Source organism: Argopecten irradians, chromosome 9, assembly GCF_041381155.1.
Source record: "Argopecten irradians isolate NY chromosome 9, Ai_NY, whole genome shotgun sequence".
NCBI lineage: Eukaryota > Metazoa > Mollusca > Bivalvia > Pectinida > Pectinidae > Argopecten > Argopecten irradians.
In genome coordinates, this window is record NC_091142.1 from 21,485,627 (window position 1) to 21,501,450 (window position 15,824).

General features: G+C 36.2%; 1 protein-coding gene across 1 annotated transcript in view; it reads left to right on the forward strand.

Annotated features, from left to right (window-relative positions):
* The window catches only part of LOC138330628 (uncharacterized), a 56,984-nt gene that overhangs the window by 22,195 nt on the left and 18,965 nt on the right, over nucleotides 1–15,824 (forward strand). Inside the window, exons 7-9 of the mRNA XM_069278180.1 lie at nucleotides 214–349; nucleotides 539–678; nucleotides 11,737–13,219. Of these exons, the coding sequence (XP_069134281.1) occupies nucleotides 214–349; nucleotides 539–678; nucleotides 11,737–13,219 (1,759 nt within the window). The remainder of the gene's footprint in view (nucleotides 1–213; nucleotides 350–538; nucleotides 679–11,736; nucleotides 13,220–15,824) is intronic.

Genomic DNA, 15,824 nt, shown 5'->3' on the forward strand with positions numbered 1-15,824 from the left:
TTTACAGAAAAAATTAAAATATTTTAGAGGTTTCTGTCAACAACGTCCGAAATAAGCGTCCCTCTTTGTTATATTTTTATAAGCGCCCATAGGCGCTCATTATGGCAAATATGGTAATAGAAAATATTTCATTTTTCCTTACTACCACAAGTCAACCTCTAAGCGATCAATGTAAGATGATCAGTAATATATTATGTAACATTACTTCCACAGGTGGTTGACCTCCTGAACCCGGTCCGCAGGCGGAACCTTCAGGTACGATGGTCGAAAAACAAGGGATTTTACGTGGAAAATCTGTTTGTAGTGGAATGTGAGACTGTAGATGATATGATGGCCGTCCTAGAGGAAGGTATGTACAATATTACTCATTCTACTGTGTTTCTATTGCACTGAGTTGTCAGACTTATAATCCCCCCTCTCCCTCCCTCACAATGAAGTTATTAGCTGATATGTACTTATTATATGAATCCATCAAAAACATTAAATGTATTTTTTTTTTAATTAATCAATTAGGTGATTGAAATTGTAAAATCAACAGACTTAGTCTTCAAAATGTTAAGTTCAGGAAATTTGATCCAAGTCATGTGTGTAGTTCTCGCACACCTTAAGCCCCATTTAGACTTTGATTTAGCCCTCTACCTACTTGACCTTGACAGAGAGCGGCTGAACGAGTCTCGAGTGAGGCTCCTTGTCATACAGCACAGGTGATATACATCCTCTCAACCCCGCGTACAACATCTCTGGGGGGGAATTGTAACATATATAATACTGGAGAGGTTTACACTGTAGGCTCTAGTGTGGTGGGTTTGATTAATTTTAGGTTTTATAGGGCTGAGTGTGAAGTGTTTTCAATCATGTACATTGTAGAGGTCTGTTTCTAGTTTCTGTAAAACAATTCACACTGATGTTTAAGGGGAGGTAATCTTATGTTACGATTTGATTATTGTTGGAGGTGGGGATCCTTGGAATTTTAGGTAAAAGTTTTACCTAGCAATGATACATGACTTTCACATATTTATGTGTGGATATCTAAAGTTATTAAAGTCAATAACCTATTAACGCAATATGACAAACAAGTGTAATATAAGAGAGAGATAAAAACAACTTCAAAATCTAGATGAGGGTTAATATGTATCCAATAAGGTTGAGTGTAGAATTTTATGCATAAAACAATATCCTGACGTAAATGATCATATGAAGAAGGTAAAGATGGATTTTACATAGCTGGTTTTTATTTCCATGTACCTGAGGATGTCTAAGAGGCAGCAAATTTGTGAAAGAGACATATAAATTTGTACTGTTTAAATTATATGTTTTCTCCATCTGGGGGTCAATTGATTGAAAAAAATATCCTGAAAGATGTACAGTTGTTGATTGAGAGGTTGAATTATTCTATAAAAATAGAATAAATGATCGATAATTTTTTTTTCTATTCATTTTTTGGCAGACAAGCAAATTAAAAGTCCTTCTCAAAAGTGTAATAATTTAACTCGATTGATAGAAAAAAAGTATTAAAATTATTTAAGCAATTGATGTTTGATGGAAAAAGTTGACTGAGTTGAATTAGGAAAAACTACTCTGTTAATAATTTCTTATTAATATCTATAAGTAAGAGATCATTTAAATCAAGTTGTGATCATTTTGTAGTTGATTTATATCAAAAGAAAAATCTTGGTCAAGGGAAGTAACTCTGTCAGATCTACCCTTATTTACATCGGATATATCTGAATACCTGTAATTAACAAAATTGTAATAAATGAGGGAGATCACCTAGCTCCCAGCTGTCATCAGTAAATGTCAAAAGTATGTTGTTGATAGGACAATACAAAATAAAGCAATCAACATTTCATGATGCAGTTTAGACATTCACAACTGTTCACAGTCAAAATAAGATACACAGTATTATCATGGAGGACAAATCATGGTTTTTTTTCCCCAAAGTTTATTTCTGTGGTATCATATAGAGTTGACTGTCAGGTAAATGATTATGTATTGACTTGCCAATCCCATCAACTTCTGATAGATATCATTCTGTCTAAATCCTATGATAAATATTCCAAGATGTTCACCTTTGCATAGTGACCTGATGTTTATTTGTTTACACAGTACAATGATACGAAAGTCGACCTAAGAATAGCTAACATGTACTTGTATTGGCAAGGTACTTACTTTCAATGAGATTTAAAAGGTACATTTATATATACCTGGTTATAATAGGCCCCACATGCTGACGATTGGGTATCTAATTGTACACAGAATGAAAATATTGACAATTAAAACTGAAGTTACGCTTCACCGAGTACATTAGTGTTAAAAAGTCTTTATATACCAGATATGGATATAATTAATGCACCGAACCATTTAAGCGTCTCAACATTTTGTATGACCACTCGATTGATTCAATAATGTCTGAAGGGACCGAGTCCTTAGACAAATATTTGTGTTTTAAAACAAACTCAGTAGAGTTTGATTGATGGCAAGCATTTAATGTTAACGTAAAGATTAAATGTGTATGACAACTGATAAAATAAATTGAAAAATAGCATTGACAAAATAATTATTCTGTTTAATTGAAAAATAGCTTTGACGAAATAATTATTCTGTTTACATATTACGATAAAAGAAATTATCAAATTAAACTTCCAAATTAATATAAGCTTGATATAACTGTGAAATTGTTGTATTTTTCATTAAAAAAAAATAAAATAATATGCTAATGTATAAAGCTATTATCAATGTATAAAAAGTATATTTTGCTTTTAAAAATATGAAATTTAAATTGACAGATCAATTAAAAGAGATTAAGAAATTTTTTAAAGATTTTCAAATTTTGAAATAGTGTATACTTTTGTACTAGTTTAGAGGTTTTAATTGTTATGACATCACATGTTCTCTTCCTTTTCAAATAAGAATTTTTTTTAGTTAATTGATGTTCTTTAGAACATAGCAGTAAAAGTGAAATAAAAATGCAATCAATTTATGATGAGCTAAGGAGTGGGGTAGATATTGGTATCATTATATATAATTAGTGGGTACCATTAGTGGAGTGTGAGGTGTGTTAATGTATTTGTTGGTAACTGGCCTGAAGATGTAAATAAACAATATTTCTTTAGGGACTGTTCAGTTCAATAACTATTTGCTTTGAAATAAATCCTGTGTTGTGTATGAAAGCAATGATCAGGAATAATATAAAAGTTGGGAGGTTGGGAGGAGTTTGGGCGACATCGAATGTTAGAGTACTAGATATACAACCAATCAAAGATTTCATTTTTATTATGAGAAAGGGGTCATAATGTGTGTTAATGATCCGGAGGTGGGATTATGGTTCCTTACTCTCTAACTCTCCACCTCAGGGCTACATTACATTATTGACTTCTTCAAACCACTAGCCCTTCATTTGTTGGCTATAGTGCATGTATTAAACCATTATGTGTCTGATTTCTTCTCCGACCTCTGAACTAAGGTGGCCAAATTGTCTTGATTCCTTCGTCCAACAATCTATCTCAGGGCTACATAATGGCCTGAGTTCCTTGACTTCCTCAAACCACTAGCCCTCCACTTTTTTTTACTTTAATGCATGCAACAAATTAAAGGTGTGTCTTTGTGACCTCTGAACTGTGAAAAGAAAGAAAAGAAAAAAGAGAAATTTCATTCACCCCTGTAAGTTCATGATGAACTGTTCTACCCTTTGAATTAGAAGAGCTCAAATGTGTCTACAGGGGAGAATAAGTTAACTATACCAATAAATGTGTCTACAGGGGTTAATAAGTTAATTATACCATCAAATGTGTCTACAGGGGTGAATAAGTTAACTATACCATCAAATGTGTCTACAGGGGTGAATAAGTTAACTATACCATCAAATGTGTCTACAGGGGTAAAGTTAATTTCAAATGTGTCTACAGGTATAATACACAAATGTGGGGTGAATAAGAATGTGTCTACAGGGGTGAATAAGTTAACTATACCATCAAATGTGTCTACAGGGGTGAATAAGTTAACTATACCATCAAATTGTGTCTACAGGGGTGAATAAGTTAACTATACCATCAAATGTGTCTACAGGGGTGAATAAGTTAACTATACCATCAAATGTGTCTACAGGGGTTAATAAGTTAACTATACCATCAAATGTGTCTACAGGGGTGAATAAGTTAACTATACCATCAAATGTGTCTACAGGGGTGAATAAGTTAACTATACCATCAAATGTGTCTACAGGGGTGAATAAGTTAACTATACCATCAAATGTGTCTACAGGGGTAATAAGTTAACTATACCATCAAATGTGTCTACAGGGGGTTAATAAGTTAACTATACCATCAAATGTGTCTACAGGGGTTAATAAGTTAACTATACCATCAAATGTGTCTACAGGGGTGAATAAGTTAACTATACCATCAAAGTGTCTACAGGGGTGAATAAGTTAACTATACCATCAAATGTGTCTACAGGGGTGAATAAGTTAACTATACCATCAAATGTGTCTACAGGGGTGAATAAGTTAACTATACCATCAAATGTGTCTACAGGGTTAATAAGTTAACTATCATCACAAATGTGTCTACAGGGGAATATAACTATACATCAATGGTCTACAGGGTGAAAGTTAACTATACCATCAAATGTGTCTACAGGGGTAATAAGTTAACTATACCATCAAATGTGTCTACAGGGGTAATAAGTTAACTATACCATCAAATGTGTCTACAGGGGTAATAAGTTAACTATACCATCAAATGTGTCTACAGGGGTAATAAGTTAACTATACATCAAATGTGTCTACAGGGGATAGTAAACATAATGTGTCTACAGGGATAAGTTAACTATCCATCAAATGTGTCTACAGGGGTTAATAAGTAAAGTTAACTATACCATCAAATGTGTCTACAGGGGTAATAAGTTAACTATACCATCAAATGTGTCTACAGGGGTATAGACTACACAATGTGTTAGGGTAACTATACCATCAAATGTGTCTACAGGGGTGAATAAGTTAACTATACCATCAAATGTGTCTACAGGGGTTAATAAGTTAACTATACCATCAAATGTGTCTACAGGGGTGAATAAGTTAACTATACCATCAAATGTGTCTACAGGGGTTAATAAGTTAACTATACCATCAAATGTGTCTACAGGGGTTAATAAGTTAACTATACCATCAAATGTGTCTACAGGGGTGAATAAGTTAACTATACCATCAAATGTGTCTACAGGTTGTGAATAAGTTAACTATACCATCAAATGTGTCTACAGGGGTAATAAGTACTATACCATCAAATGTGTCTACAGGGGTGAATAAGTTAACTATACCATCAAATGTGTCTACAGGGGTAATAAGTTAACTATACCATCAAATGTGTCTACAGGGGTAATAAGTTAACTATACCATCAAATGTGTCTACAGGGTAATAAGTTAACTATACCATCAAATGTGTCTACAGGGTGAAAAGTTAACTATACCATCAAATGTGTCTACAGGGTAAAAGTTAACTATACATCATCAAATAAGTGTGTCTACAGGGGGAATAAGTTAACTATACCATCAAATGTGTCTACAGGGGTAATAGTTAACTATACCATCAAATGTGTACTAAGTTAACTTACCTCATGTGTCTAGGGGTAATAAGTTAACTATACCATCAAATGTGTCTACAGGGGGTGAATAAGTTAACTATACCATAATTACATCAAATGTGTCTACAGGGGTAATAAGTTAACTATACCATCAAATGTGTCTACAGGGGTGAATAAGTTAACTATACCATCAAATGTGTCTACAGGGGTGAATAAGTTAACTATACCATCAAATGTGTCTACAGGGGTGAATAAGTTAACTATACCATCAAATGTGTCTACAGGGGTGAATAAGTTAACTATACCATCAAATGTGTCTACAGGGGTGAATAAGTTAACTATACCATCAAATGTGTCTACAGGGGGTTAATAAAATGTGTTAATATAGCCTTCAAATGTGTCTACAGGAAATATATACAAAGTGGGGGGAATAAGTTAACTATACCATCAAATGTGTCTACAGGGGATAAGTTAACTTACATCAAATGTGTCTACAGGGGGGTGAATAAGTTAACTATACCATCAAATGTGTCTACAGGGGGGTGTTAATAAGTTAATATACCATCAAATGTGTCTACAGGGGTTAATAAGTTAACTATACCATCAAATGTGTCTACAGGGGTTAATAAGTTAACTATACCATCAAATGTGTCTACAGGGGTTAATAAGTTAACTATACCATCAAATGTGTCTACAGGGGTGAATAAGTTAACTATACCATCAAATGTGTCTACAGGGGTTAATAAGTTAACTATACCATCAAATGTGTCTACAGGGGTTAATAAGTTAACTATACCATCAAATGTGTCTACAGGGGTGAATAAGTTAACTATACCATCAAATGTGTCTACAGGGGTTAATAAGTTAACTATACCATCAAATGTGTCTACAGGGGTTAATAAGTTAACTATACCATCAAATGTGTCTACAGGGATTAATAAGTTAACTATACCATCAAAGTAACTTGAGAGTATTTGTGTGTCAGTGATCACAATATCAATTACATGATTTATGTGTGATTCTGTAAATAGATGTTTTATGAAATATTTATTTTAGTCAAGGTTACAAACGTCTTACCTCAATAAAAATTGATTTAAAAGTACTCAGAAAATCTTTGGGCCTGGTCAATGGGTCTATCATCAGGTCATGTCACAATTCAGATATACAAATGTACATGTATTCACTCTGAAAGTTCATCTCCTTCACTGCCATACATATATAGTAGAGGTAAAATGCAGACTGGAACCAGTCAAAAGTGGAGACAGGTGCCCTATCAATGAAACTACCTAGTAAATGATGATGAAACCTGCATCCAGTGATTAGCTTCTTCCACTTAGATTCTAACCCAAGACCTCTGATTTGTTTAACAAGCTGGTCGACGGGTTGCTATCTGATCTTATTGGTATGCTGTATCTAATTTTTTAGCTCACCTGGCCCAAAGGGCCGGTGAGCTTATGTCATGGCGCGGCGTCCATCATCCGTTGTCTGTCTGTCCGTCCGCCGTCCGTCTGTCAACATTTCCTTTAAATCGCTACTAGTCATAGAGTTCTGCATGGATTGTAACCAAATTTGGTCAAAAAAATCCATGGGGGAAGGTGAAGAGAACTTGTATAAATTTTGGCTCTGACCCCCCCCCCCCCCCCCAGGGGCAAGAGGGCCGGGGCCCAATAGGGGAAATAGAGGTAAATCCTATAAATCGCTACTTGTCCTAGCGTTCTGCATGGATTGTAACCAAATTTGGCCAATAACATCCTTGGGGGAAGGGGAACAGAACTTGTATAAATTTTGGCTCTGACCCCCCGGGGGCGAGAGGGGCGGGGCCCAATTGGGGAAATAGAGGTAATTCTATAAATCACTACTTGTCTTAAAGTTCTGCATGGATTGTAACCAAATATGGTCAAAAACATCCTTTGGGTAAGGTGAACAGAACTTGTATATATTTTGGCTCTGACCCCCCGGGGACAAGAGTGGCGGGGCCCAATAGGGGAAACAGAAGTTATTCTTATAAATCGCTACTTGTCCTAGAGTTTTGCATTGATTGTAACAAAATGTGGCCACAAACATCCTTGGGAGAAGGGGAACAGAACTTGCATAAATTTTGCCTCTGACCCGCTGGGGGGAGGAGGGGTGGGGCCCAATAGGGGAATCAGAGGTAAATATTAAAATTCCTTTAGAAATGAAACAATGAACCAGTATTCAGGACATAACTTGGCATTACAAACCAGGTGAGCGATACAGGTCCTCTGGGCCTCTTGTTACAAGAATTCTAATACTATAGCCCCCCTTCAAGGAAGTACCTGATCTGTAATATGACCTCACTTTAGTGTACTTGAGTCCAGTATGTAAACATGGAAGATAGATTTCAGGTTTCCGTTTCTGGTATGTAAGGAGGGTAGTTCTCTATTTTAGTGTAACTTGAGGGGAGAAAATATACCTGTAGCAGCCAGATTGGGGTTCGGATCCAGAACCTCTAGTTAGTGTCCTAACTATCCCCGATAATCAACCCAGTCCTCTAGATCTTCTCCCACTACAGTATAGAATTAAACCCTCCATTTCCTGGACTCTAATCAACCATGACAACATACAGTACCGTGATGCTGTGTTCATCTGCATGACTGGTAGACCTTCACTAGTTATGAATGCTGGGGTTGGTTCAGAGCCCATAGTTTTATCGTAGGAGACAACAAAGAAGATTGATTTTCTGTGATATGAGGTTAACACGAGCCCTAGGTTATCGTTGTGGGTGTTTGATTTTCGCTGATAGACCACGACGTTCCAATTTATAAGCCTTGGGTTAACGTCATTGGTGTTTCTTTGATTCACAATTATAATCACTACAAAGTTCATATCTGTGTGAACTGTTATAGAAAACTCTATTTGTAGCTGGTACACATTGGAGTAATGAAAAAAATATCAATAGTGTAATTAATAAATTTAAAAGCCTGTGGAGATGAACGGTTGTTTTATGTAACATTAAATAATATTGTGTGACATTGTGTTAAGTTAACTATTGAGAAAAATGACAGGCGCTAAATGTCTGTACAAAAAGGTGTAGTAATATATAGGTATAGTCATCATGCTATTGCCACAGCTAGACTGGGGTTCAAACCTTGGACCTCCTAGCACTACCCAGCATCCAGATTATTGTGACTCCACTGTATAGAACTTTGATTTAATATGCAAGTTTGTGAATCACTTTGTTTTCATTAGGCTTAGCATTGCATGTAACAGAAATCACCTGTATTAACATTAGAAGAGAGTAATTCATTGATTAAAATTCATTTTTAGAAATTAGACAATAGCTTTGTTGAAATAAGATTCAACTCGACAGTTAAAACTCTGAAAGCATTTTACATAGAGGATTGATGTTCGTTAATGAGAGACTGAAGTGGTTCATCTAAAAGCATTACTAAACATGGTGTTAATGTGTACACATACATATCCTCCACCCGGAATCCAATACATGATTGATCTTTTCACATAAAACTGATATGCTATCGTCCCATCTCTAAAGGACAGCTGTAATGTCCAGACATGCAGCACAGTTACCGATCAAAGATTAAACATGAACTTATTGCACCTTATTGTTTTGTACGTTATTGCTTGACCATGAGGAGGTCAAGGTGATGATATGACTGACCACACAATATGTGTTATCGGTCTAGGAACCTGTCCCGCTGGCCGCTGTCAGCGTTATGGATTGTTTTGCCTCTTGGATATGGCATACAAATAGCTGAACGATACCTAATACCTGTGGTTTTGTCAGCTTCCGTCACTGAATTGATTAATGTTTGAACTGACGCTAAACATTATTGGCACGTCCATACTATATTTTTCTTGGTTTTTTTTTTGTTCGCATAAATTATTTGAGTTATATTTTACCTGGACTAACTGATAACAGATTCTGTATTGTATTGTAGTACTGTCACTGACTTCATACCTAGACAAATCTACCTGTACTCATTTTCTACAGGTAATACAGGTGTGTTATTGACTTACAGGTAAATACTGTACTGTGCAGTAGATTTTTGAAGCTTTATCGTGTTTGGGTTTGTGTGTGAGCATTAACTAAGATTATCTACACCCTGATTCTACATAGACGTGGGATACACCTTAACATGATTAGTTTTGGAATTCTGGATTTTATACAGATCAGTTCTGGAATTCTGGAATTTATACAACGCTGTGTCAATCATCATTATCATCATCATCTATGCATCAGTGAAGTTATTAAAAAATACTAAACATCACTGCCATTTGGGATTTTATACCATAAATTTTGAAGCGCAACTGTACCAGCATCTCTGCCAGGATCTACATGTGGTATTTTTATACATACTTTACATCTCTGATAGGATCTACATGTGGTATTTTTATACATACTTTACATCTCTGCCAGGATCTACATGTGGTATTTTTATACATACTTTACATCTCTGATAGGATCTACATGTGGTATTTTTATACATACTTTACATCTCTGCCAGGATCTACATGTGGTATTTTTATACATACTTTACAACATCCATGAAAGTATGGTTACTAATCAGGATTATGTGTCATTTTCTGTGAAAAATTTTCCATCATGGAGTATAATTTTAGGATCTATGTGTTGTATTTTGTATATTCTTTATAACATCATTAAAAGTATATAACAATCAGGTTTATGTAGCATTTTCTGTGAAAACTGTTCCATTATGGAGTATTTTAGGGGATACAGCTGTATCATGACATGATCTACCATCAGACCTGTTACCCGGTAGGAGGCCGTGTAAGATACACCTGTGTAGGTATAGGGGTGGAGCTAGCATTGTCATACCATTACCTGTAATGGGTTTGAAGAGGCGACATGGAGTGAGAACATTTAAACTATATCTCTGTGTGTATTTGTTTGTGTATGCCCGAGCGACTCGCTACTGTACACCAATACAAAACACCTTTGGTCCCTTCGGGATATAAAACAGTTCCGAGTAAGAGGGATTACACGGCACGGTTCAGTGGTGTAAAAGGGTCCTTTACGGTGACACTAGATACCGTTATGTGACATTGTTATGTATACTAGACTGGAGAGAAGAATTACACTGAGCATGTATATTGTCCAACTTTTATTTTCTACTGGAAGATTCATGCTAGATTTCAGCACAAGGCGTTTGATCACGCATGGAATTTAATTTGTGACTCGCGTATATTATAGAGGCTTTAAAAGGTGTAGATCTACAGGTGTGGATATATATTTGGTGATATTTCCTTATTCATACGACCAAAGTCTATAAGACATTCATGTATGTTCTACATCGACAAAAGATCCCCGAACAATTCTTTGTGGATAATAACTCACACTGAAGTGTTCGTATGAATATATATGGCTCTTGAAAGCAGAAAATCAACCAACAAAAGTCGGTCTTTATGGTATTATCACTTCAGGGAGAGCCGAGACACGTTCTATAAAACAGGCATTTATGAAAATTTTCAAAAGGTTAACATAATGGCCTCATATTACATTCTTTCATAACATTGGATGGTTATGCTATTAATACAGTGTGTACAACACAGTGATTGAAATACAAGTTTTATTTATAAAATACCTGTGCTTTATACATATACAGAACTCAGTGGATTTTACTTGTTTGTGCCTAACTATTTGAATATGTTTGTTGAGAAGGAATAAAGACTTACAGAGTTTGGTGTACTGGATTTAATTGGTTTTCCTGTCAACTACTCAGTAGAGGCTTATCAGAAGTCCACCTATAGGCTCTCCACTAATGTCTGCTTCAGGATGGTCTAAATCGCTGGCTTGTTGACCGGGAATGCCGATAATGGCCGGGAGATTTCCCCGGGACAACTGAATGTGAATTTAAGATGGTGACATATATATCAATGTCCTGAAGAAAAATATGCGAGTTACAAAGTTTTCTATGAGATCTGTGTTGATTTACATTCAGGTGCTACAAGAATTGATCGGGAAAGCTTGTATACCCGGAGTTTGGAAATCTCCTTTAAATGTATAAGTGCCTGTAGGGGAGATATTGTAAAGTGTTACATTTTAAAAGATTTAAGTGGATTCAAGTGGTTTTAAACCTTCAGAATATTTCCCTGGTGCCTGATGTTGACTGTGCCTGCCAGGATGTTTAAGTGTTAATGTTTTAGTGATGTAAGAGTGTGTTATACATGATATCTCCGAGGATGAGGAACCCGATGGAGGACAGACAACAAACGGGATCAGGCAGACCTGTCTACCAACAGTCAGAGTTAAGGAACCCTCCAGTCTATAACCCAGGACCCCCAAGGGGCCAGCAAGGTTACCAACTTCCTCAAAATGATCGTCAGCGATATTATGATCTGAAAGCAAATAATGGACAAGATCGAAATCAAAATCGGGGAACGGATTATAGGAATTTCCCAAGATACGATCAAGATGGAAATAGGCCCCCAATGAGGGATAACCCTCGAAGGGGAGATCACCCGTATGATAATTTTGACAGGAGACGCAATGAGACTGGTGACTTGCCTAGCATTGTACCAAGGCACAGATTGAATCCCCAGGAACAGAACCAGAGAAATTTTGTGAGGGAGGAGCCCAATTATCAACAGCGATCCCAAGGTTTTCGGGGACAGGACACGGACCGGCGAGGACAGGACACGGTCCAACTGAGACATCCTGACCCACCTAACACTCAGACAGGTTCAAACAGCCATAGACCTCCACAGTCTTATGGGTTTGGAAATGGACTCCAACCACTTGATTTACGGTTTCTTGACAGTCCGACACACAGCACACCAAGGCTTAACCAACCTTACACAAGTAATGACCAGCGAAATTGTGATCCATTAGGTCCTGATCCTTACTATGGTAACCCATCCCCACAACATATAGCCCCTCCTCAGTACAGTGGAAGATCCCACCCTCCACCACGACAAACAGACAATATCAATGGGTCAAGGCCATTCAGTGAACAGATACCGGACCAGGGCAATAGTGGACTATTCCATCAGGGGGGTCGCAGGAGTGAATCACAGATAATTGACAATAGATCTGGTAATCCATATTCAAAGGAGAATTCCAATGTGCAATACTTGTTGAGGAGTAATTCAAGGACGAAAAGTTCTATTAGAGGGTCAGGGGTCACACGACCAGCAAATGCTTTAGGTCAAACCTCACAGAGTAGGTCTGAGGTCAACCAAGGTGTAACCAGAGTAGGTCAAGGTCACGGTAAGGAGGATAAAAAAACTGGAGACCCTGTTGTAAAAGGTATAATGTCTGGAAAGAGATCTGATTTAGCAAAGGAATCAACTCAAAAAAAGACTGTAGAATTTCATGATGGAAATAAACAGACGAATAATGGACTTAACATTGTGGAGCCGTTAGAGAAAACGAAAAAAGATTCTGATAAACCGAAACGGGAGAGTATAGGTAGTAGGACTGGGTATGAATTCCCGGATGTGGATGATTTAGACGATGTTAATGTAGAGGAGGATGTGGAAGGTGTGTACGAGGGGAAGGATATATACATGTGTTACCTAAAGACAGAGCAGGGAGCTCTTGTGGGACCTCTTCGTTTCGACATCGAAGACATTAGCATAGGGCTTCCAAAACCAGACATGACAGAGCCGTCGGGAGAAACACCAGAATCACAAGAAGGTATCTTAGATCGGAATTATTAATGACAGAATTTTTAGGTGATGATCAAAGGATCTGATATAATGCTATTTTCACACACCACCCCATAATCTTCATGCTTATTACAAAATGAATACAGTATAATATAGTTATAACAATCCCTTGGGGACCATCGAAATAACTTTGTTATGAGCATAGTTTCATGATATTCATATTTCTTGAATTTTCTATGAACTTTAACGGGAATAAGAAGTATTTAGTTATAACAATGAATTTGTTATCAACATGTTTTACTGTCACATATTCTCATTTCATACTGTTTAACCAATGAAATATATATATACCCAGAATTCAAATTGGCAAAATGCCATATTTAATTGATGTTCCTTGGATTGAACTTCTTACTTGAGGTTATAGTGTTGCTATGGTTTTCAAGGTCGTTTCAAGGGACCTTGCCATGTGTGTGGTGACAATTCTGAAGTATACTTCGGTATCTTACCTACAAGGGGGAATACAAATATCTGACATGACCCCAGAATCAGATCTCTGGATATATACACAATACCTTAAAATTTGTTTTATACCATCCATGCATAGACACTGAAAATCAATACATATCAAGGCATTCCGTTGGTAACAATGTGTAATATGTTTGGAAAAGTAAAGGAACTCATTTTCTTCAGTTGAAAATCTCGTCTCAACTGAAGAATTAGAAGAAGTTTGTTTAGAAATCTGTCCCTTGATGAATTTTAAGATCAATATATCTAGGTGTAGATCTAAATGTTATACAAGTGTTGAGAGGCAATTCAGAGGTGATAGCCTCTATGTAGAAAATCTCATTCTCAATCACAGACTTATGAATAATCTCGAGTAATTGAAGCGATTATTTGTGTGTTTGAATTGGCTGGTACCTATCTGAGAACAAATGTTTACTTTGGGGTGAGGTATTATCCATGACCAGTTGGCTGCCGATAAAATGTCAGCGACTAGTTAAATGACGCGACCTTTTGTTATTACAAAATCTGTTCCTTTCCACATCATTTTACCTTTCATTTTTGTAATAATAGCAGCTATTTGCCATTTGGGGACCAAAGACCCCTTTACTCATAGAAAACTTTCATAAAAGATTTGAGTTGAAATTTTGCCAAGTTTACTTAATATGCTTATTTTGTTTTCCAAATTAAATGTCTGATGGTATATAGTTGGAACAATACACTTAGTAATTTGTATGAGGTATTGTGCAATGCAACAAAAACTTAAGTAGAAAATAAACGTGTCCTCACTTAAAATCAATGTAATTAGATTAAGGGACAAATTGGTATAATTGCATGCATAGTCATACTAACAGTACTTTAACATGACCAATATTGCCAATTTGTCCCTTACTCTAATTACATTGGAGTAGCTACAGGGGTCTGTGCTGACCGAGTGGTTAAGGTGTCCCGATCTATTACCAAAAGCCCTCCACCTCTGGGTTGCGAGTTTGAATCCCATGTGGGGCATTTGTCAGGTACTGACCGCTGATCAATGTGTTTTTTCTAGGATTTCTTCCACCATCAAACCTGGCATATCCTTACATGACCCTTGCTGTTAATAGGCTGTAAAACTAAACAAAAGTACCTGCAGAAAAATTATCAGTACATTGACTGTATTTGTCAGTAGAAGTGTCTCGCCTATTCTACAAAAGAAGTTGGAGTTATATAAATGCTTATAACATCAGCATTGTATTCCATGTTACATGAAATTCATATTCACATGTGAATCATGAAATATGATAATGCGGCTCAAAGGAAAGCATGTTTACTGTGACAGATTAATGTGCCATAAGTACCAGTTCAGATATGGTTGACATTTTTAGAGCTTTTTTCATCAATATACTTACATTTTGGTTCCCTAAGCGGCCTGGGTATGTGTATTAATTCACTACTACTGGGACATCTTGATTTTATCATCAGATTATTTAGTCATTAGGAAATCATATTAGGTGAAATTCAGTTGTATCAGAAGGAGACATCATACATTATAAATAAATAAAACACAAACTACCAAGGTCAAAGTTTGATAGTTGGTTTTGTACACATGCAGTACAGCATAGGTGGGTTGACATCGGTTTAACATTATTGGTGTACACCTATAGGTACATTAGGCAGCACTGAGCATAATTTGTACATATCTGATGACTGAAATTACAAAAGGAGTGGTTCGGTGTGGTTTGTACATTAAATCGGTCTGTCACAAAGCTGAAGGAGAATGCTTGTTTTTTTTCATATTGGTTCAATTTCTGATTGTCAATCAACAGGAATCTTGTGTATTTTTACCTGTTCTTCTACATAGTTGACCATAGTTGGCTGGTACTAGTTAGCAAATAGGGTTGATGATTTTTCTCCAAGAACTTCTGCTTTCTGTAAATGACCCTTGTTGTTATATTCCAATATATAATAAAAAAGATTAATGAAGAGATTATCGGTTATTACAGTTTTGAAATATTGCTGCTCACTTTATGTTGATAATAGTTCTATATTAAAGGTGTGTCATACATGTATATTTCAACATGTTGAATGAATTGTCAAGTGATTGAAATGGTAGTTTTGTTGAGTTTCTGTTTAGCTTTACATGTGGGCTATAG